General features: G+C 47.0%; 2 protein-coding genes across 4 annotated transcripts in view; both read right to left on the bottom strand.

Moving 5' to 3' along the window:
• Positions 1-1,648: 1,648 nt before the first annotated feature.
• Stbd1 (starch binding domain 1) lies at positions 1,649-4,721 on the bottom strand. Its single transcript, XM_051170719.1, has 2 exons — positions 4,450-4,721; positions 1,649-2,880 (listed from the first exon to the last, which is right to left on the bottom strand). Exons 1-2 carry the CDS (start codon positions 4,676-4,678, stop codon positions 2,090-2,092), a joined length of 1,020 nt encoding a protein of 339 aa, XP_051026676.1. The 5' UTR covers positions 4,679-4,721; the 3' UTR covers positions 1,649-2,089.
• Positions 4,722-17,622: 12,901 nt separating this feature from the next.
• Fam47e (family with sequence similarity 47 member E) overlaps positions 17,623-22,614 on the bottom strand; it is a 37,239-nt gene continuing 32,247 nt past the window's right edge. Inside the window, exons 7-9 of one of the 3 annotated variants that reach the window (XM_051170419.1) lie at positions 22,164-22,319; positions 19,532-19,609; positions 17,623-17,913 (exon numbers count right to left, since the gene is read on the bottom strand). In XM_051170419.1, the coding sequence (XP_051026376.1) occupies positions 17,815-17,913; positions 19,532-19,609; positions 22,164-22,319 (333 nt within the window). In that variant the 3' untranslated portion in view covers positions 17,623-17,814. The remainder of the gene's footprint in view (positions 17,914-19,531; positions 19,610-22,163; positions 22,320-22,614) is intronic. The other 2 variants (XM_051170420.1, XM_051170421.1) reach the window with 2 other exon arrangements.

Below are 22,614 nucleotides of genomic sequence, written 5' to 3'. Positions count from 1 at the left end.
ACAGTTGTCATGGCTGGAGGCCATGTGCAGTCTCAAGTCTCTTACCTCCAGCAGTCAGGTCAAAGCCATAGTACTTTGTGGCTTTTCTTAAGTTATTTCCCTCCCACAGGCTGGATGCAGAGGGTGGGTAGGACCCTTAGGGTGGTGACATCACAGGGCAGAAGGGGGTTGTCTTAGGAGACTAAACAGAGGGGAGCTGCTGACTGATACAGGGGCAAGAAATCTGTGTGGTGTTGCTGCCTTCTTACACGGACGACCTGCTCCAGCAGCCAGCAGGCCGTGAGTGGCGAGGAGGCTGTCCATGCTCTGTCAGGGGAACTTCGCGCTGCTCTCAGTGACAAAGCTATCACTAACACGCCCAACTTCAAATGACGGTTAAAACAGATGTGTGTTTAACTATGAATAATAGATGCATATGTACTGTTTCTTAAACCAACGGGCTTTAGTGAAAGATTAGTTTTTATTTCACAGAATTCTAGAGACTTATTTAAATTGGCTTACTTTATAGGGATGCTTGAGCATTGTGACATAATGGCCAGCAGACCTCTTTCTGAGATACATAAGCACAAGCTGTGAATTTCATCTCAAAAGTGCTGTGGGCCCAAAGCTTGCAAACAGCATGCCAGGCCCTCTGTAACACGGCCTCCAACTGCAGCTGTGCTCTTGTCAGCAGAGGCCATCCTGGCCAGAATTAACACTATTTTGCCAATAGATGTTATACTGTTGTACTAAAACTGTTTTAACACATAAAAACTCACTTTATCTGGGCACTTAGAAGGTTGAAGTAGGAAAATTAGAGGTTAAAGGTCATCCTTATCTATATAGCAAGTTCCAGGCCAATCTGAGCTATCTCAAAACCACAAAGCTAGGACACAGCTCAGCTGTAGTGTGCTTGCCTGGCACTGCATAGAAGCCTATAATCACAGCACTTGAGAAGTAGAGGTAGGAGGTTCAGTTTTAAGGGCATCCTTGGCTACATAGTGATTTTGGAGTAAGCCTGGGCTACAAAACAAACAAACAAACAAACAAAAACAAACAAACAAAAAAACCATACCTCAAAAACTTTTCTAAGCAAAGTTTTAAAAAGATACTTACAACTTTCTCCAAAAATATTTTTTTAAACTTTCTCCAAGGAAAAGCACTCACCATCTGCTATCATTTTGATATTTGTTTTTCTCCATATGTAAAATATACAGTTATTTTTATATCTAGTTACAGTGAAACAAATAATTCAGGCATTTAATAAAGATATGAAAATTCAGGATTTATTATTCAGTTATAACTTAAAGCTTAATAATTTTTTTTTTCTCAGAGCAAAGCTTTTCTTCTGTATCATGGTCCTATATAGATTTCTGCTCACTGGCAACAGATGGAAAAACTTCTTTAGGGCAGCCAGGTTGAGGCCTGGTAGGAACGGGGTGGGACAGTGAGCAGAAGTGATCTGACCAGGCTGCTGTGGGTAAAGGACGGATGCCCCTTTGCTGGAGCCAGACTCAGACCTGTAACTCCCAGGCCTCTCAGCCCAGCCCCTCATGCTCTCCTTCCTGCACGAGCCATCAAGACAAAGACAAAGGATAGGCAGCTAGCGTCCCACCTATCCTCAGCAGTGAAAAGGGGACAGAAACTAACGGGGAGCCCTCGAGTCTCACTGAGATCCTTACTGGTCACAGTTCCATAGGGTGTTAATGTTAAATGTAAACAGTGTTGCTCCAGCTGTATTTAGTGACGTTTACTATAGTCTCCCTACTCTAAGAGCTCCTAAGGGCTCTACCTTGTACTTGTTCTGTTAGTTTCTCCTTGCCTATAGTCCATAGCTCAGGCTTACCCAAAGCAGCCACCCAGGAATGGCCAGTCTCTCAAGTAATGGTGTGTCTGCACAAACCAGTCAATGCAACAGGGGGAAAGCCCCAGCTCACAGGAAGCATTCTCTGCATGCATACAGCTTCCTACATTTTGGACAAAAGCCACACTAGCAAATCTGAAAGAACTCTTCTGGCTACAATTGGAATCACGCCACCCTTACTTTAAACTTACAGCCCGAGCCTCTTCCACGCTCTGCTGCAGCCTCTCGGATGCTCTGCGAACCGAGTCAGTGGATGCCCCACCACCCATGGACCACTTGATCCTCCTGGCCAGTCTGTAGGCGTCTATTGCTGCATTCCTCCCAGCGAGTAACTTCCATGTTCTCTACCAATACAAACTTCCACTCCACCACTGTGTCTGCGGGCAGGAAGACAGAGTGAGACCACAGCCCGTCCTTGCAGTAGTGGAGTGGCACGTATGTGTTCCATCCCCCAAGGCTCTCGTGGTCCCCAGTCACCGCAACGAACTGCACATCTGTGCTTGTGATATAGTGCACCTGGAACTGGACGCTGACCCGCTGAGGCTCCAGAGACAGCGTGCTCCCCTCTGCTGCCCAGCCCCTTCCTCCCACAACAGCGCTTCTACCACTGTCCGTCCCCTGACTTAGGCTTGACCCAGAAGCCTCAAGACTGCCACCCAAACCAACATCCCCCCACGATGAGTGCCTAGACACCACTTCCCAGCCCTCATGGCCTGCCGGGTCCGGGCTGCAGGGCTGGGCGAGGCTGACTGTGTTAGATCTGTCCCTGAGCAGGCTGCTGGGGGGCAGCTTCTCAGCCGCACTCCCAGCTGCTTTAACGGCTGCTTCTTGTCCTTTGAGGAGTCTCCATTCTGGGTCCTGATTTCTTGACACCTCAGAGTTAGTTTTGGAGTGTGTGTCTGGAACCTTCCCATCGGGAACACGTTCTCTGGCAGTCCCCCAGTTTGCTCCGACCTTCTGCACCGCCTGTGCTTCCTGCAGGTTACCAAGAGCTTTGGTCTCAGAAATCAGTTGTCCATTGCGTTCTTGAAGATGCTCTAAGGAATGAAGAGCAGGAACGTTAGGTGGTTTGCAAAGGAAAACTGGGGAAAGTGATTGCCGCTGTCTTCAGATCTCTCTGCAGCTCAAGTCCCTGTAAAAATCAGGTCCCTGTTTGCACACTCCCAGCACTGGTCTAAGAGCATACGTGCAGAGCCAACAATCAAAAGCATGCCCAGAGTCGCAGTGCACAACGTGAGAGAGAATGAAGTGACAAGCTGCACAGTCTCCCACAGTCCAGACCATGTTGGCAAGCATCCAAAGTTAAGTCATTTGGCTCCTGACATTTAAAAAAAAAATGCTATCCAAGAGGTGGGGCAGGAGTTTAGCACTACACAGGCTTTTAGGCTTTTGTGGAACAAAGAACTGCATGGCTGCCCTGCACTCAAGAGTACACCTGAACTCTCTGGAAGTGAGTGCAGGAGGGCCCAGCTCCAGCTAAAAGGCAGAGCAGAGGCACAGAACAGTCAGTGTGAGAAATACCAAGGATATGCCTGAAGAGAGTTGAGGGGGGCGCGGCTTGAGGGCAAAGGAATCTCTTCAAACACATATGAGGCTCCCCCAACCCCTACTCACTGTACATACATACTTTAAAAAAAAAAACTGTTCCTTAAAGTCCGCAATCAAGTCCTCTAAAGACTTGGTTTCTTTCCTGGCTACCTAAACAGCTCTCCCACAGGCGTAAACTCCCTAAAACTATAAATCAGCACCGGGTGGGGGGGGGGGGCGGGGAACTCTTGCTTTATTTTTGCCTCTTTTTAAGAATGAGTTTCAAAGTGAGAAGTCAACAAATATTACTCTGAATTCTCAATTTTCAGGAGAAAACAGATGAACCGTTTATCAAAACCCAGTTGTGGGAAAGATTTTCACGTAGCTACAAATGACCACCACTAAAAATAAGTTCTGCTAGGCAGCGGCAGCTGGCAAAGAAGGGCACGGGAATTTAGGATTTGTGCCAGTGAGTGAGCACTGGTTGCCTGTGACAGGGTCTCTAAAATGTAGATTTAAGCTTTGATGACAATTCTCATCAGGGTTGGGTTCCCTGGTAGGCCAGCACCCTGGGATATTGTAAGTGGGCGCACAGCCTGCGCACAGCCTCAGCTGCAGTGGCCTTCACGACCCAAGTCTAAGCTGAAATTTACTTTTCTGAAAAAACTGTTCAGATCGTAGGGAGTGAGAGCTCAAGGCTCGCCAGCCCCAAGTTCAGATCTAAGGAGGAGTGTGGGATGTCAGAGTCTGAGGCTCAGAAGGATGTCCCTCCCAGCTCCATCAGAGATTGAAGAGAGTTGTGAGATTCCCCCCAAGCCTCCTGCACTGCGCCAAGCACGGCCAGGCGGAGGAGCCCGCGCCCGCTGGAGCCGCAGGAGCTGGGCGCGGCCTCTGGAGTGGCTTCGCCAGGACAGTACAGCCCCGGAAGGCCATGGGGCCTGAGGAGGATTCAGTCCGGGGTCAGGGAACCTGATCCACTAGAACCCACCTGAACAGCTCCAAGTGGCTGTCATTTCCCCTTCCCAGATGAACTTCAAAACACCTGCCTTGTCTGCCCTAGCCCCGAAGAGGAGGAATACCTGGTTTGGAGACCAGCTGCAGCTTGGAAGGTTCCGAGCTCAGGCTGACACTGCCACCACCACCACCCGGACCGCCTCCCGGAGCCTCAGCCTCCCCTGAAGGCGCGTCCTTCTGCGGCTCCGCACCCCCGTCTTTTCCCGGGGCCCCAGGGTCGCCCCGCAGCAGCCACAGGATAAGCGCTCCCGCCAGACCCCCGCCGACCAGCAGAGCTGACCAGACGGCGCCCATAGCTGAGAGGCTGCAGCAGAAGACGGACTCGGACCTGGGTTCTGCTCACCCACGGCCACACCCACCCCGCCCGTCCCAGCCATTTACGGTTCCAAGGCGGCCAGCCCAGTCCAGCCCTCCCCCTCCCCGGCCGCCGGGAACTTTCCCGGCCCCGCCCCCGACCCGCCCCTCAGCCTAGCTCTCGCTCTTGCCCTCGCCCCTCGCTGCTCCTGGCGGGTCTACACAGGTGTCCCCCTCCACTCGTCCCTACACTAGAAGAGCAGGCTTGCGCACCGCACCGAGCCAGGCTGAGGGGGATGCCTGGAGCTCCGAGGCGGGAGAGGGCTCAGAGCCCAGGGTTCTCCCTGGACTGTTAGCACAGCAGCCAAAGAGAAGATGAGGGTCCGGGCGAGGGAAGGTTGGGGGGAGGGGACAAGGCTCAGAGACCCAGTGGAAGCTTCCCTCCCGCCCCGCTGCACTTAGCCTTCCCCAACCTCTACGTAACCATCTACATAAAGGCCCACCACTTCAACCAATCCCATCTGTCTTTCCTCCTCGAACCTCCTACATCCTCCTTTTTCAAAACGAAGGATCCAGACTAGCCTAGAACTCTTTATGTATCTCAGGCTGGCCTCAAACTCGAGATACCTAGGCTTCAGCGTCTCAGGTTGGGGGTCACAGGCAAGCATCGACTTGGAGCTCTCCTCTGATCTCATATTGCTGCTTGTGTACACCCACGCAGCTGAACTGGCTATTGCTCAGGGATGGAGCCCCTAAAAGTAAATGTTAATAAAGCGGCGACCTTTTATCAAAGCATCATATATTGAAAGTGTTTTGTGCATGAACTTAAATGGATCCTCACGCAATAGAAGTCCTATGAAGGACTTTTAATTTCTTTTTTGTTTGTTTGTTTTTCAAGACAGGGTTTCTCTGTGTAGCCTTGGCTGCTCTGGACTCACTTTGTAGACCAGGCTGGCCTCGAACTCACAGAGATCTGCATGCCTCTGCCTCCCGAGTGCTGGGATTAAAGTCATGCGCCACCATGCTCGGTTTAGGGCTCTTTATTTCTTTTCTTTAAGCACACACTCCCATATCCCGCTGCTGAGGCCACAGCTGGAAAGCATGTGCCTTGGAGGTAGTTAGTGCTAGCATGGCTCCCTCTGGGAGGGAGGATAGCTCACAACACAAGGCTCCTTGCTGAGTTCACACAGCATCTCTTGACAGGGACTTCCTGGTGGGCTGCTCCTATCTTGGCGCACGCTGCAACTCCTAAGAGAGGAAGTAGTTAGGTAGAGAACAGAGTAACAAAATGATTCGTGTTTCATTATTAAATTAGTTAATATTAGAATGGAATACTGCTCCATTTCTTCTCGCAGTAGATGGTAGTTAACACAGAGACCCACAACCGGACCGCGTGGAGAGAAAGAGACACTTTGGAGTACTCAGCCCTAAATGGGATAGATGGCTTTATTAAAGCCCTCCTTCAAGGCTCAGAGATCTAAGTGGAAGAGGAGATAGCCGTATTCTAAGAGCCAGGGGTGGTAGATGAGTCCAAGGAAACAGTGTCTTGCACTCACAGAGACTGTGACGGCATGCAGCACCCGCACACGTTCAAACCAGAGAAAAGCCGGCACTGAGAGGAGGAAGTGAGCACGAAGTCCCACCCACAACCACGAAGCTGCAATCCATACCTGTTGGGAAGGAAAAATCAGTTATCTCCAGTGGATTGACACTGGGAATGTTGGCCACACCCCAGGAGTAGCTGGTTATCACAGACTCCGTGCTTTGTTTGGGAAAGGGGGTAGGGGGAGAGGGGGAGATTGTGCACTTTTTGATTTGTTTTGATACTCTTTTGTCTTATTAATTTTCTTTCTTTTTTGTGTTTTTTATTTCGGTTTTTGGTTTTGGTGGGTTTTTTTTTCTTTCTTTCTTTCTTTCTTTTTTTTTGAGAAAGGGGAGGAGGGAGCACATGAGGTTGGGAGGATCTGGGATGAGTTGAGAGAGGGAAAAGAATATGATCAAAATATATTTAAAACTAATTTTAGCCGGGCGTGGTGGCTCACGCCTTTAATCCCAGCACTTGAGAGGCAGAGGCAGGCGGATCGCTGTGAGTTCAATGCCAGCCTGGTCTACAAAGTGAGTCCAGAACAGCCAAGGCTACACAGAGAAACCCTGTGCCCCCCCCCCCAAAAAAAACCTCTAATTTTAAAAAATTAAGAATTTAAGATCCAAAAAAAGAAGATAGATGGGTAGGTAGATAGAGAGAGATAGACAAAAGATAGATAAAATAAGGAGAGACAGACAGGTAATATATAAAAGTCTAGTTAGAAGAGAAAGGGGATTTGCCTGAAAAGCATGCCCAAGCCAGCTCACTAAGATGCAGCCATTACTACAAGCCAAACTGAGTCACAAGCCCCTACAGGATGCCTATCTTCAAACGCGGGGATCCCACTGCAATCAGATCAAGCCTTTGTGGGAGACTCTCTAATGGCTCTGCATCTCCCAGCAAAAACCTGTCCCCAGGCCTGGCCCTCTCAGCCACAGTGGCTTTCCCAGTTTACGCAGACGGCCACATGCTTCGCAAGCACAGCTCACATTGAGCTCAGTGTGCTCGCTGTCAACTACACTTCATGTCTTTAACTAGAGAGTTAATGGTGACCTTGAGGGACAAAGACTATCCAAACCGCAGCACCGGGGCCTTCCATCGTAAACCGGTGTCTCCTTGAGTTCTGTGAGCCATTCTAGCAAATCATAAAACTCAAGCAAGAAGTCCCCCAATTCATAACAGTCAACCAGAAGCAGGAAATGCATGGACTTGGGGTTGACCTCTGAAATGGGGGAGTCTTAAGCTGAGCCCTCTTAACTTATGAGTTCAGAACCGGCTTCAGGTAGAGGCTACCAGAACTGAGTTAAGCTGGAGGATGCTGATTGATGCTCATGAGTTGGAGAACTGCTTGGTTTGCAAAGCGTCTCCCTACTTACCAGTTCTCGTCATCTGGAGAGCAGTTTTGGAGAGAAGGGGGTAAGCAGTGTCTTTCTACTGACCTCTGTGTTGTCAACCTCAGTGTCTGCACCCTATTCGGACGGCATTGGTGTACCTCTATCTGCACTCTGCAACTCAACCCTACTCGAAATCTTTCCTAAATCTTGGTGTTGCCTTCCTTGGCTCAGAATTCCACTCAGAACTCCTCAAATTGATATGCCATTCTCTTATTTGAATTCTGAGCATATGAGCTTTCTTAGAGCAAAGCGTAAGGCTTTTTCTTATGATACACTTATTTTTGTAACTTGTCTCCTCCTCTTCCTCCTCCTCCTCCTTTAACTCACAAATCCCTTGAGGGTCAGAGCATCTCATTCTTAGTGTTCCATGGAATGCCAAGTCTAGCATCTAATACAGGCTTTTATTGTTGCTTTTTATTGGTGCCTAATTGATGTAATTGATACTGGCCCCTGGCTAAATGCTTCATCAAAATTATCTCCTTTAGAGGCGTGACCTGCTCAAGGTCATCCAGGGGGTGGCTGACCAGACTAGGATTTGACCCCAGGACCCAGGTTCTGAACTGCACTGGCTACACCAAATCCTGATTGGCGGTTAAAGCATGTCCGTTCACCTTTTAAGACATACATTTTAGAAGTAATAATGTGGATTTGGATGCATGACATCAGAGTTGCCTTCTGGGAATAGTCCAGCTTGATGCCAAATTGAAGACGGAGCTGTTACCTTCTCATTCCCCGCCCCCGCCTCTCTCTCCAGGCCCTGGCTCTCTGGGGGATGGACCGCAGCACCTGTGCATTTCTGTCAAACTCTGCGCCTGTGTCTCCACATGACATTTGCCACAGGCAAACCCTCTTGGCAGATCAGTCACGTCGGAGCCTCTCAGCCTCAGGTTTCATAGAAACGTTTTCTAAGTGCAACTGTTTGCAAACCTCTGACTCATCCTGACCCCTGGATGGACTCCAGGCTGAGCGGCTCCGTAATGATGAAACCTCCAGAAACGGAGCATCTGTCTGTACTGGGGAAACTAGCCAGCTCACCGAAGAGAGGAAAACACAAAGCTGGGCTGGTTGTGCTGCGTTGAACTGTGGGTCTCATGACCCCTACATAAAAATGGCAGAAATGCGAGGCTAGGGGAAGGAGATCCAAGACACTGACCCCATGAGAGTCTCCAACCCAGGAGGCTATTTTGATATAATTACATACAATGGAGGACGCTTAGACAGAAGTTACCAGATCACCGCAGGCAAGGGCAGAGAGCTGTGCTGTCCACAGGACAAATGATTACTATCCTAATATCCAAGAAACTCTCACACATTGACAAGAAAAGAAGATGAGGACGCTGTTTTTCTTCACTTCCGGGCTGAGCAGACAGCAGGCACCCAGAGGCCGAAGGAACCAAAAAAAAAAAAAAAGAGAGGCTCAAAACTTACTGGTACTCAGAAAACGGCAAGTTCAAAGGTGCTGTTGGTTTCTATCCCCCAAAGAAAATATTAGTGAGGAGATAAAGTGAGACTCCTGGGAAAGTTAGCCGTTGCAGTTAGAAGCCTCACGTGAAATGAACAGCGCATGCACCCTACCACCCATCTCTTATCAGCACGCGTCACCTGCAGGCCACCTGGCTACACACAGAGGAGAAAGGGACTCTGTGAAATGTGTCAGAGACTTAGAAAACACTGTGAGTGTGCCACAAGGTGTCCAGAGTCCCGCACAGGAAGCTCCTCACAATGCTGGGTCAATATCAGGAGTGGTAAACAGAAGAAACTATCAAAATTAATGCAGGCGAATGTCCAGAAGGCTTGGGGCTTTCCCTTGCTCTTTTGCAGGGTTGGGCCATAGACCCAAGGCCTTGTGTATGCAAGGTAAGTGCCTGAACACTGAACCACACACCCATCCTGCTTACCCTGTGCATTGGGAGAGAGGTTGTTTCTTTTCTTTTGTGCTTACACCATAAACAACACAGACGACCTTTATGGGACTTCCCTCATAGCCACCAAGCAAGGTATTCTTCAGCGAAACCAGCTGTGCTTCCTCAAATTCAGCTCCACTCTGACAGGATCTCCCTGGAGACATTATCAGTTCCACAGATGAGGGGCCTGGTCCCCAAGGCTGTACTCAGTCACCATGTCGGACACTATTCACAAGCCTGGGATAGCGTCACCTGTGTCTGTAACTGACCAGCTATGAATCAGGGTTCCAGGGCTATGGCCATGGCTCAGTGAACAGTGTGGGCTTAACACTGTGAGGCCTGGCTTCTGTCCCAAGTACCCACAATGCAACTTGAATTTATAGCTTCTCCAGAGCGCGCGTATGTGAAGAGATAGCATTGTCTGAGAAAGGCCGAGTCCCCAGTGGTGGTGTGGGAACAGAAAGATGCAGATGGTTTAAGTGCCCTCAACTCTCATCCCATGGGACCCTGCCACTCAGATGCCACAGCAAGACTAACTAGTTCTTTGAGCCAGATGCTTCTCTGAAGAGCATCCGCTGTCGTGCTAAGACCATGCTGCCCAACTGTAGGCTCCTCGTAGGCAAGGCCTAAGCGTGGCAGAAGGAGTGAGACAGGATGATGTGAGGCCCCTCCTGATGACGGTCTCCATGCTGAGCTGCCGGAACGTCTGTCTTTAAGCTGAGCTCGAAGGTTTCCTTACTTCAGTCTTCATTCTTCCAGGAATCGGACTCACATCTTAGTCTGGTGGCTCTCCACCACCTTTTCACGATCTCCCTGGTATTATATTATTCTCTGTGGTCTCAGGTTATTTATACCGGCTTCACCTGCATGCTGGGAATACTGTAGGATGGTGTGCTGCTTGCTTTTTCCACTTGGATTTTGGAGGCCAGATTTACACCAGCTCTTAGCCCAAAAGGCTGTGAAGTGGTGAGGAGGCCAGGTTTAGATATGCTGCCTCAGCTTATTACCTCAGGAGTCTGAGAAGGAGCCAAGTCTGAGCCCAGCATGTCACTCAAGAAGGCATCCAAGCCCTCTGAGCCCATGGAGCCGGCGTGCTTGAAGCTTCTGCAGCAGGCAGGGCTCTTAATAGAACTTCAACAAGTCCAGAAAAGATCCTAGCTCGGGTACTCGGTGTTCCGCAGCTGAGCCACAAATCCGGTGGCATAAAACTGTTCTCTTGGCTTCTTGCTGGGCAGTAGTTAAACATGACAGGCAGATCCTGAGACAGTTGGTAGCCATGTGACAGGTGGCCCCCATTACCCAGGGGTGATCTGATTCACCAAGCCTGGATGTCAGCTAACCTTCGGTACATGTGAGTGATGTGCCAGGGTCTGTTTTAAGCACTTGTAATGTTTCCCTAATCCTTGCTACATCATTGGAGGTGGAACCGCAGTTATTATGAGCGTTCCTATTAGAGATGAGATGACTAGAGGAGACAGGACAAGCAACTCGTCTATGAGCATTTAGCTGGTAAGTGCCAGGATTTCCTTAGCTCATTCAGTTTCGTAAGTGCCAGGCCCTGAGCTGCAAAGTTCCACCTTTAATTACATCATCACTTTGCTTCTCAAGGACTCCAGGAAGAGTTCTACTCAGGACTGGGCTTGGGCAGAGATGGAAGGCACAAGCAATTGCACAGTGTGCCCTTCCTACCACACTACGATGCCTTCTGCAGCCTACTCTTCTCCCCTCATGGGATACTCTCTAAGTACAACTGACTGAAAAGCCAACACAATCTGATGTTAGCTGCTGCACATTACAGCCCAATTCAAGGGTGGCGCCGAAAAGCAGGACAGGAATTTTCTAGAATTGTAAGCATTTTGCCCTTCTATGACTTGGATGTTCCCGATAAAACTGTATTTTTAAATTGAAGCTCCGTGGTGAGGTTTTAAGAAGATAGAAACACAACCAGACTAGAATTCAGAGGCAGGACATTTGAGAGTTGAATGAGGTCATGAAACTGGGGCCCTAATCCAACGGTTCCATGGATTTATTAGAAAACAGGCCTGAGCTATGCCATCTTGGGATTCTGCAAAGTTCTCACTATTGAGAAGGACTTCGTGAGATACGGCTATGGGATCTTGAACTCTCAGCCTTCAGACCAATGCTGTGCCAATGCATTATGATAGAACTATCTCTTGGGCTAGAGAGGTGGCTCAGAGGTTAAGAGCACTGGCTGCTCTTCCAAAGGTCCTGAGTTCAATTCCCAGCAACTACATGGAGGCTCACAACCATCTATAATGAGATCTTGTGTCCTCTTCTGGTGTGTAGGTATACATGTAGGCAGAACACTGTATACATAGTAAATAAATCTTTAAAAAAATATATCTCTTAGGTTCTAAGACTGGGACTTGTGCTGGGCCTATCATCCAGAGTTAATAGCACCTTGAGGTCACAGAAGACTTAGGCTGCCATCCTGCTGTGTCCTCAGCCTGTTTAACCTGCCTTTAAGAGAATGGCATAACAACCAACCTTACTTGCCCTGGATTTCCCATGGAATCAATTTTTCCTAACAAAGCTGATGCACACATGCTGTCCTATGTATTCATGCATGCCCCTCACCCAGAGCAATGCATGTGTGTTTGCATGTGTATTATTTCCTGAAAACAGCAAAAATGCAGGTTGAAAGCAATCTTATAAAATCAATACCCAGTGGAAATCTTGAAGACAACATTCAGATATTGCTTGTAGCACTTTCTGTTACCTGGCCACTTACGGGGCAGTTGTGGAAGTGACGTAATCTCCTGTAGAACCCCGTTAAAGACTCTGTAAAGGGTCTCTCATTCCTTCCATATTTTCTATGCTGTCCAATAAACAGAGCAAAGCCCTCTACTACAGACAGACACAGACAGACACCGGGACAGATTCAGAAACAACAGATTCGGACTCACACTGTAGGCAGAGAAGGTGGAAGACAGGGCACACAGAGAATTCACATCTGAGTTTGTCATGGCTAAATGACACCAAGACAAAGTGCTTAATTTTGTCCCTTAATGTAATGTCAGGGCACTATTGGTGACTTGGAGCTTATTTTTAAGGCATTCAAATTGACCAAATTTTGGTGCTTTGTGTGAGAAATCTATAACATGTTCAATCCATTCATGAGCTGAATAAACTTGTAGTTCTAAAAAAATGTCTCCATCTGTGCTCTTCAGTTGTGACAGCCCAAAACAAGCAAGTGCTTTAATTCAGTAAGACTTGGAAGGAGACCATGAGGGCAAGGCTTGTGACAGGGGTGTTTCAGGGAAATGGGGGGGGGGGGGGATACAGGACTCTTTCAGAATGATCTAGAGGGTGAGAGACGTTCTTTCTTTGTGACATCATCAAAAGGCTCCACTCTGCTGAAAGTATTCCCTATCCAGTAAAAATCTGGCCCCATGGCCCAGGGGTTAGGAAATGCACTGCTCCCGCAGAGAGCCTGTGTCTGCTTCCTAGCACCCGTATTGTGGAGCTCACAACCACCTGAGTCCAGCTCCAGGGGTCCAACACCCTCCCCTGGCCTCTGAAGGCACCTGTGTACACACACACACACACACACACACACACACACACACACACACACACTTACTTTTCAAATTGATTTCTTCTCTATATTTCAGCCACCTCTCTCCACAGACACTGCGGTATTGCCCGATGACTCCTGGGCATGGACTATCTGTGTGCTCAGGCACGTGGATTTCCCCTCACTGCTGCTGATTTGGCGGCCACTTCTGTTGAATGCTTATCTGTGTGTCAACCTGCCACAAGCTAGAGTCGTTTAAGAAGAGGTACCAACAGTTGAGAAAATGTCCCCACCATATGGGCCTGTGGACCAGCCTGTGGTGCATTTTCTTGGTTGACAATTGATGTGGGAGGTGCCACCCCTTGGCTGTGGTCCTGGGCAAAAAAGGAAAGTAGGCTGAGCCTGCCATGGGGAGTAAGCCATGCGTGGCATTTCCCCTAGGGCCTCTATTTCAGTTCCTGCCTCAGGATTCCTGCCCTACTAGAGTTCCTGCTCCAACTTCCTTCAGTGATGGAGTACAACCTGAGTGAAAGCTGAAGTAAGCTCTTTCCTTTCCCAAGTTACCTTGACCATGGTGTTTTGGCCCAGCAGTAGAAACCCTAAGACAGTTGTCCACCAATGGAAACCAGTCATAGGAACCTGAAACGCCCTAGGCCTGACTACAGCCAAGCCAGGAACACTGTATCCCTGGAAAGACGCACTCTCTCCAGGGGCAGCATACCCAGCTAGCACCACCTGCAGTTCATCACCTGCATGCCCGACTCTGAGGACTAGCTCCCCCAAGCCCACCCGTGATAGGACTGGAATGCCGCTCCCACTGGCTTGCAGGAGACCCACTCTCCTGTTGGTGCCCTTGTGGGCTTCCACGCAGGTGAGGGTATTTGATCAGTGCAACCATGAGTGGGTTTGGGAAATGTGACCTGTACAGTGAGAAGAGGTCATGATGGTTGCAGACTAGAGTGCCTTCAGGAAGAGCAATAAGTTATTCTCCCCACCCCCCCCCCCCCCCCCCCCCCCACTCCCGCCCAGAAAGTTATTCTGGGTTTAGATTTGCTGACCTTGCTTAACAGACATCCACCCACACCAACATTTATAGATTTACTGAATGCTTATTCACCGCTGTGGTTTTCCCCTCAGCACTGGTTCTTATCGAGAGACCTATTTGATCCATCATCGTCATCATCATCACAACCATCACTATCATCACTGTCATCATCTTCATCATCATTATTATTTGGTAATTTAGAACAGAACAAGGTCCACATGGCCTAAACCTGGCACTCCTCTGCCTCGGCTCTTGGGGTGCTGGCACTATAGGCACAAGCTATGATGCAAAGTACAGAAACTATTTTTATAGGAAAAGTGAGAAAGCAATTGGCTGACCCTATGGTACACATAGACATTGCAGTTCAGACCCACCCCACTTGGGAGACAATGTTTTTGAAGTGCAGTGCCGTTGTCTACCCCTCATAAACAGAGTTGAAAATATTCAAATATTCAAACAATTTCATCCTTACTGAATACTTCTTGTTACTCCCTAAACAGCATAGTGTTACAATAATTTCTTAATTTGCATTTTGCTAGGTATTGAACATAACATAGCCATGACTCCAAGTGCAAGGTGGGACATATGTAGGTCATATGCAGGCACTTTATCATCTTGTGTGAGAGACTTGGGTACCAGCAGATACCACAGAACACTGGGACCAGTGCCACACAGACACTGAGCAATGGTTACCTACACTGAACCAACACCTGCTGTTTCTCTTGTACCCTGGATATGCAGGTCTGAGTGTAAGGGGTCCCATCAGGAGGAATTAACAACCCCTTAACAATCCCTGGAAAAGTTGTTCCTTAGCCCAGGACTGAGCTGTGGATATAAAAGCTCGAGAAAAGTCCCCATCAGCAGAAAACAGCAAATTTCAGTTGACTTAGCAGCAGTTGCCACTAGCTGGTCAGTGTGGCCTCTTCACACTGCTTGAAGAACTGGAAAGAGGCATGGGGTGGTGGTGGTGATGCACACCTTTAGTCCTAGCACTTGGGAGGCAGTGGCAAGTAGATCTCTGAGTTCGAGGCCAGCCTGATCTACAGAGAGAGTTCCAGGACAGCCAGAGTTACACAAAGAAACCCTGTGGGGAGGAGGGCAGGGGGACTGGGAAGAACACTCTGGTGTCAGAATGAGAGGATTTCTTCACTAATGAAGAAAATAATCGACAAGTCACGGAAATCAGAGGGTCGCTTGGAGCTCCACTGCATCTTGTAATAAAAACCCCAGTGCAGGATCACTGAGGTACAGACCCTTTGTGGATAAAGGTTTGGGCCATTCCGTTGACCGAGTGATTCCATGAGCCAAGCGGTAGGCTAAAAAGAGCAAGCACAGGGTATGGGAAACGGATGGGGAAAATTGTTTAGAAATTCCACCTCCTGGGGCTGGAGAGATGGCTCAGTGGTTAAGAGCACTGACTGTTCTTCCAGAAGTCTTGTGTTCAGTTCCCGGCAACCACATGGTGGCTCATAGCCATCTGTAGTACAAGCTGGTGCTCTCTTCTGGTGTGCATGAAGACAGTCTACTCATATACATAAAAAAATAAATCCTTTAAAATTAATTAAAAAAGAAATTGCACCTCCTAACCAGTTGTAGGAATGAACACAATTGAATTGCTATGCATCTTCTTTACTGCCCTGTCATGTATACACAGCATTTTCCAAAAAGTTTTGTCTTGTCTTTCTCAACTAAAGGTGTGTGGCAAGCAACCAAATTTAAAATGTAGTTCTGTGTAGGGGTGTTGAGATGTGAGAGGGAGGACCTGAGTTGGTAAAATGCTCACTGTGTAAGTATGAGGACGCACATTTGATTCCTAGCACCTATGTAGAAATCCATAATGACATAGCTTGTGATCCTAGTGTTAGAGGAAGAAACAGGCAGAGCTCGGAGCTCACCAGCTGGCCAGGTCCAAGTGAGAGACCCTGCCTCAAAAAAAAAAAAAAAAAAGAAGAAAAGAAAATGGATGGCTCATGAGGAACAACACCCAAGGTTGACCTATGACCTCCATATACACCTTACACACACACACACACACACGACCATAAGCATGTACACAAAAATAATAATTGTTTTCATTTCTAAAGTTATTTTAATTTATATTTTTATTTTATACTTGTACAGGCATTTTGCCCACATTCACATCTGTATACCACGTGCAGGTCTGGTGCCCAGAGACGCCAGAAAAGCATGTCAGATCCTCTGAAACTGGAGTTACAGATGGTTGTGAGCTGCCATGTAGGTGCTGGAAACTGAACCCTAATTCTCTGGGAAAGCCAGTGGTCTTAACTACCGATCCAGCTCCCCAACCCCACCCCACCCTCAAATACTAATTGTTTAAAAGTAATAAGATGTAGAGGTTGGAGAGATGGTTCAGAACACTTGCTGCTCTTGCAGAACACCTAAATTTGGTTCCTGTCACCCATATAACACAATACACAACTGAATGTAACTACAGCTCCAGGGGATCTCTCTCTCTCTCCTCTCTCTCTCTCTCTCTCTCTCTCTCTCTCTCTCTCTCTCTCTCTCTCTCTCTCTCTCTCTCTCTCTCACACACACACACACATATACGCATACACACTTTTAATATTTAAAAAGTAATAAAACATATTGGCTTGATTTTCCTTTAAACTTTTTATTTATTTTATTTTATATGCAATGGTGTTTGTTTGCATATTTATCTGTGTGAAGGTGTCAGATCCCCTGGAACTTGAATTACAGACAGTTGTGAACTGCCATGTAGGTGCTGGGAATTGAACCCAGGGCCCTCTGGAAGAGCAGCTGGTGAGTGCTCTTAGTCACTGAGCCATCATCTCTCCAGCCCCCTCCTTTAAGCCTTTTGACCTATGACCTTCCACTGTAAGCACACATTTATCAGCAAGACCAACATGCCAAAGAGGGGAGAAAAATATCTCAGTTAGCTTAACTCAATGGGAAAAAAAAAAAAAAAAGCACTGTAGAGAAAGAAAAGCGGTATTTATTCAGAGTCAGCTAAAAGTAATCCCTCAAAGTAGTAACAATAACAATTTTGCCTTTACTTATTTTATTTTTGCAAGGAATCAATACACTGATGTACAAATGTGAGAAGACTATTCATGAATATTGATCCCATAGTTGGTAATACACTAATTTTTTTTTTTTAATGCACCGGGCATCTTGGTGCACAGCTACAATTCTAGCCCCTGAGAGGCTAATGCAAGGGGATGACTAGTCAGAGGCCAGCCTGGGCTACATAGCAAAGAGGCCACCTGGAGAAGACCAAACCCCAAAGCCAAATAAGCAAGCAAACAAAACATTGATCAGTGGGGGCTGGGGAGATGGGCCAGCCATTAAGAACACTCACGTTCTTCTAGAGGACCAGTTCCTGGCACCCGCACAGTGGCTCATAACCCTCTGTAACTCCAGTTCCAGCGGATTCAACATACCAGTCTCTGAGGGCCCCTGCATTCACGAGCACACACCCAGTGCAGACACACACACAACTATACGTATCTAAAACTAATACAAAAATGATAAACGAAAGCATTCAGAAAGCCACTTAGAACAGCATCTGTGTTGGGTTTTATATTCACAGATGCCGCCAGGTGGAAGCTCCCACAGTGGGCATTTGCCATATTCTACTTAATAATTAAAATAACGGAGCAGTACCCAAGTGCTGTCAATAAATGCCGACTCACCTTCTCCCAGGATTCCTCTCTGTTTGTGTGGGGGTTTTAGGAGCCTTAATACTTTCAGATTTACCTTTCTCCGCATCATATATCTTCTCAAGGAACTACAGGGGAGAAAAATGAGTCTTTTCATTAAAATGCCAAACGAAAGCGGGACAGTCTTCCTACTATAAGGCCTCAGCTTAAAACTTCACTCTGACAGATTTCCTGACGCTGGGCTAAATGTTAAGTTGATAACCTGAGTGAGAAGTGAGTTGGTCAGCCTCAGAAAAACTCAAGACTGAATTCACCCTCATCCTGTGTGGCCCAGCCTGGCCCAGTCCAGCTCAGCAAAGGCTTATGCTGTTTAAGGCCTGGGATCTATCTGGGTCAAGTGACAGTATATATAAATACATACACATAGATATATTTTGTGTGTATGTACCTGTGGACCTAATTTGCATTTAGTTACCTGTATTTTTTTTCATTATATATAATGTACAATATAAAATATCAAGCATACTTTATATACGCTACATATAAGGACATACAAATACACTTTCGTGCACTTCATATGGAGATCAAGTCGTTACCATATGTATGTCAAACTCAGTATGCATAGAGTACATATATGGAGAGAGTAGAGGGTAAATGTAGCTAGTGGGCCTACCACTGATGCTCAGAGCTAAAGGAGATACTCCATCGAACTCTATGATGGAGTGTTTCAATTCTAAATCTCCATCTCATGCTCTAAATTTGCCTAAAGCCAGGCTGGCTCTGAGCGTGCTCAGCATGCTCATTAATTTGACGTTAAATATAAGCCACTGTTCGTTCTATCCAACAGAGCTTGGATGGCAGGTCAGAAGGATCTGAAGTTAGGGCCAGTCTCAGGTGCATAGTGAGTTTGGGGCTACCTTGGACTACGTAAGACCCTATCTCAAAACAACAACCATTAGAAAAAAAAATAAAAAAGAAAGAGGGGGGAGGGGGTCCAGTGTCCCGTTCCTAACAACATCTGAGTACCTCGGCTATTCGGTCCTCTGGAGAAGCTGAAGACATGATGGTGGACACAGGCACAACCTGTCCTTAGCTACGACTTTGGTCCCCCATGTCTAGGGTCTTGCTGTCTGAGTGTACAGCTTTCCATGGTCTGTTCAGCTGACCTTCCCACTGTGATCTTCCAGTTGGAGCTGTGTGTGAGGCTGCTGCATGGAAGGAGGCTAGAGCCAAACCTTCTGGAACGGGGATAGGGCAGACTAGAAGCCAGGAGGCCCCAGACATGAACCATTACCACCTGGCATTTCGGTTTGGACAGAACTCACAGTGTGGCGGTACAATTCTAAGTGTCCGCTCCAGTTCATACTGACCCCAGCCTTGTCCTGAGGCCTTCTTAGGCCTTTGTCCTTAGGCCTGAAAGTACAGGGGACTTAAGGAGTTCCCAGAGAGCTCAGAATGCCATACTAACAGGCTGTGCAAGACATGTGCTCTGCACCTCAGACTCCCTTCACTTTGGTCCCAAGGAAAGTAGACTTCAAAGCAGCAGGAAGACAGAGCCTCTCCAGTAGCAGGAACTAAAGGGCTCTATCTGGAAAACTATGTTGAATTTTTGTTTGACTGCATCCTTTCCGAGGCTTAGTGGATGCCTGGGAGGGGACTATTCTGATCACGCCAGGGGGCTGCTCATCCACAGCTGTATTCTTCAAAGCCCCTCAGCAGGGCTCTGCAAAACGACTCTTCACTCACCTTGGGCATCCTGTAGCCTCTGCTTAGAATGAAGCTCTTAAAGGCAGCTGTTCCCTGCAGGCCTGCCAGCAGCTCCCCCTAAAAGTGCAGTTTAAAAGAGGCAGTGAAGAAACTGGCAATAAACCACTGAGAAGCCCCTGATCCCAAGTGCTTTCTTCAGGGGCTCATCAGTTAGGGAACATGAGGGCTTCCAAAGACTTCTGATTTCATCCTTTTGCCCACTTTTTCTTACCTTCGTATGACGGATAAGCAACAAATACTAGCAAATAGAAAAGTTTTGACTTAGAATATCTAAAAGCTTATTTGAGATGATATATCCACAACTTATAGATTTTATTTATTTATTTTACATTTACTTGGTGAGGAAAGCAAGTGAGCCATCTCAGCAGCCCCGTAATTTATAGATCTTAATTATGAAGGGTATAACAATCAAAACAAACTTGTTTTGGTCCCAAATCCTCTAAATGCCAAAACATCCTTTTGATTTTTATTTACACTTATTTGAACTAAAATAAATAAATGTAGAAATTTGCATACTGCAATTCAAGTCTTCAAGGTTGTCTCACCTTCCAAAGCCAGTCAGTCAAGGACAGTGAAAACCCTTGAGCTCTCTGTAAGAAGGTCATAGTGGCTGTCCCCTACTAACACACACTGCAGCAGCACCCCCAGTGCACAAGCTAAAGTATGATTTATCAACAACTCTGTAGGCTGGGCATGGTGGAGCATGCCTATAATCCCCGCACTTGGGAGGGTGAGGCAAGAAGGTCATGACCCCGAGGCTAGCTTGCACTACATACGCAAGACTATGCCTCAAAAAAAAAAAAAAAAAAAAAAAAGTTATAGAACCATCTGCAGGCATAAGGTTATTGTGTAATTCAAATGCTGATTTCTGTAACACCCCTCCCCGCCCATATCTGGTTGCAATCCTTGTTCTGAGATTCTCCTGTCTCGATGTTGTATAAATACTGCTCCCACCCACCCCACCCACACACAATTATCCCTTGATATGCCAATAAAGCAGCTTACAGCCAATCGCTGAGCAGGGGAGAGAATAGGGCTGGACTTCCTGCCAGGCAGGGGAGGAGGAGTTAGAGGAGGAAGTAGGGGATTGAGCCACAGGCAGAGGTCCAGGTGACATAGGAGAGGAGTTGGAGCAGGAAAGTCACAAAATGCAAGTATCTCTGGGATGTAAACTGGGAGGAAGCCAAATTAGCTTAGAGGGTTAAGAATAGAGTAATAACTGCTCAGTTTTTGTGTTGTGAAACTTGTTTAAATAATATGATAGAGTCTCAATTATTTGTGTGATAGCCAGGTTAAGAGAGAAATTGAGAAACAAACATGGTTGTATAAAAGTGACAATCTTATTATTTTGACTCCTCCCTCCCTGTGTTTAGATCTCCTAATGAATAATGTTTACTGCAACAGTTAAATCAACCATATTGCCCAAAGGGAAAAAAGACTAATTCTTTATTAACTAACCATAGGCACTCTGACAAACACCATAAATAGCTTTTTTCTGTCAACATAAAATATTATGTTATGAATTCAATTCCCATAAATTTAGGCACTCCTAAACCATGCACTCGGCAATTCAACTAAGTTTTATTTATATTATTTTGAAGTTTGTTCAAGCCTGTTGTGCTTACAGAGTTGCGCCATACTTCACTCCGAAAACCAGTCTTTTATACCCAGCACCAGGAAGAGAAAAAAAAATGACCACTGTTTATCTTAGCTTTCCAGTCTGCAGAGCAGAGCGAGAGAAACATCAGCTATTATCTGTACGCGGTTTTACTTTGTCACATGTTTCCCACCTAGTCTCCGGAGACACTCTGGCCTGTTGTAAAAGAAAGGCAGTCCACAAATGTGCTAGTCAGAGCGCTGTGAAGCGTGTGCCAAACCTCCTTGTTTCCAGAGCCATGGTGATGACCTTTGCTCCAGCAGATGGATGCAAGTACACTAGAGACAGGTGGCCACACAGCTTATCCACAGTGGAGCAGGGCCACATCTGGCTGGTGTGGCTTTGCTGCTATGTCACTTAACTTTTGACCCCTCTCTCGGGGAGATTCTGTGGCAACTGAATTCTGTTAATAAAATCTCCCAGGTGTGGTTTGAATTCTTTGCCAATCATCTCTTGCTGATAGGAAACAAATTCCACGCTTAGATACCTGAAAACTCATGATATCATGCCAGTTCTGAGCACTGTGGTGGACCTAGCTCCTCTCCTGCCCTTGAAACATTTATTCACACACACACACACACACACACACACACACACACACACACACACAAACATTGTTCAAAATGGCAGTAGTGGGCTATGTGGAGGCACACACCTTTAATCTTACCACTCAGGAGGCAGGAGGATATCTGTGAGTTTGAGGCTGCCCTGGTGTGTGGTTGGAGTGCTAAGACACCAAGGCTGTGTAGTAAGACCCTGTCTCAAACACAAAATGGTAGGAGTGCTGTCCTGTCTTTAGAGGACCTGGCTTGTTACATGCTATCCACAACTCATGTTGCCTTTCTCATTGCTGAACTTGATACACACGCCCTGAGACTTTCGGGGAACCTCTGCGCCTAGTCATGCAGTCATCCTCTGTGGCTCAGACAAGCATGTCTCAGGATGTGTACATACCTGGTCCCGAAGCTGCTTTTTAAAACTTGTATCTTGAGCATTGTGTGAGATCTTGGGGTCGACCAAAGGTTTGTCTGCTCTTTGCTTCTTCCACAAGTTGGTGTTCAGGTACCGCGCTCCATACCTCGTCTTCTCCTGCTTCGGCTTATGAGGATTCTAGAGAAAGTAAATGTGATTCTAGGGCTGTTGTCGATCCTGCTTATTTATTCGTTGGTTGGTCGTTTCAATAATCTAAGGCTCATCTTATGAAAGGTGTGCCATTATTTAGGATTTACAGCTGGTTCTTGCCAAAGTGTTTTTACAAAGTTTCAGTGTGCTTTGATTTTTTTTTTTTTTTTTTTTTTTTTTTTTTTTTTTACAAAAGAAGCAAGGGACGTTCACAATGAGGAAAACAGGAATGACTGGTGGTTACATAGACATGCTATATGGATGCAGGCAGAGCTAGCCTTGA

The sequence above is a fragment of the Acomys russatus genome, chromosome 28 (genome assembly GCF_903995435.1).
Source record: "Acomys russatus chromosome 28, mAcoRus1.1, whole genome shotgun sequence".
Lineage (NCBI taxonomy): Eukaryota > Metazoa > Chordata > Mammalia > Rodentia > Muridae > Acomys > Acomys russatus.
Note: the sequence above shows the minus strand (reverse complement) of the source record. Positions and strands in the feature narration are given on the sequence as shown.

Coding starts and splice junctions, on each gene's coding strand:
- Stbd1 (XM_051170719.1), bottom strand. CDS start 4,678: ATGGGCGCCGTCTGGTCAGCTCTGCTGGTCGGCGGGGGTCTGGCGGGA. Junction 2,881..4,449: donor GCAGCTGGTCTCCAAACCAG/GTATTCCTCCTC, acceptor TTCATTCCTTAG/AGCATCTTCAAGAACGCAAT.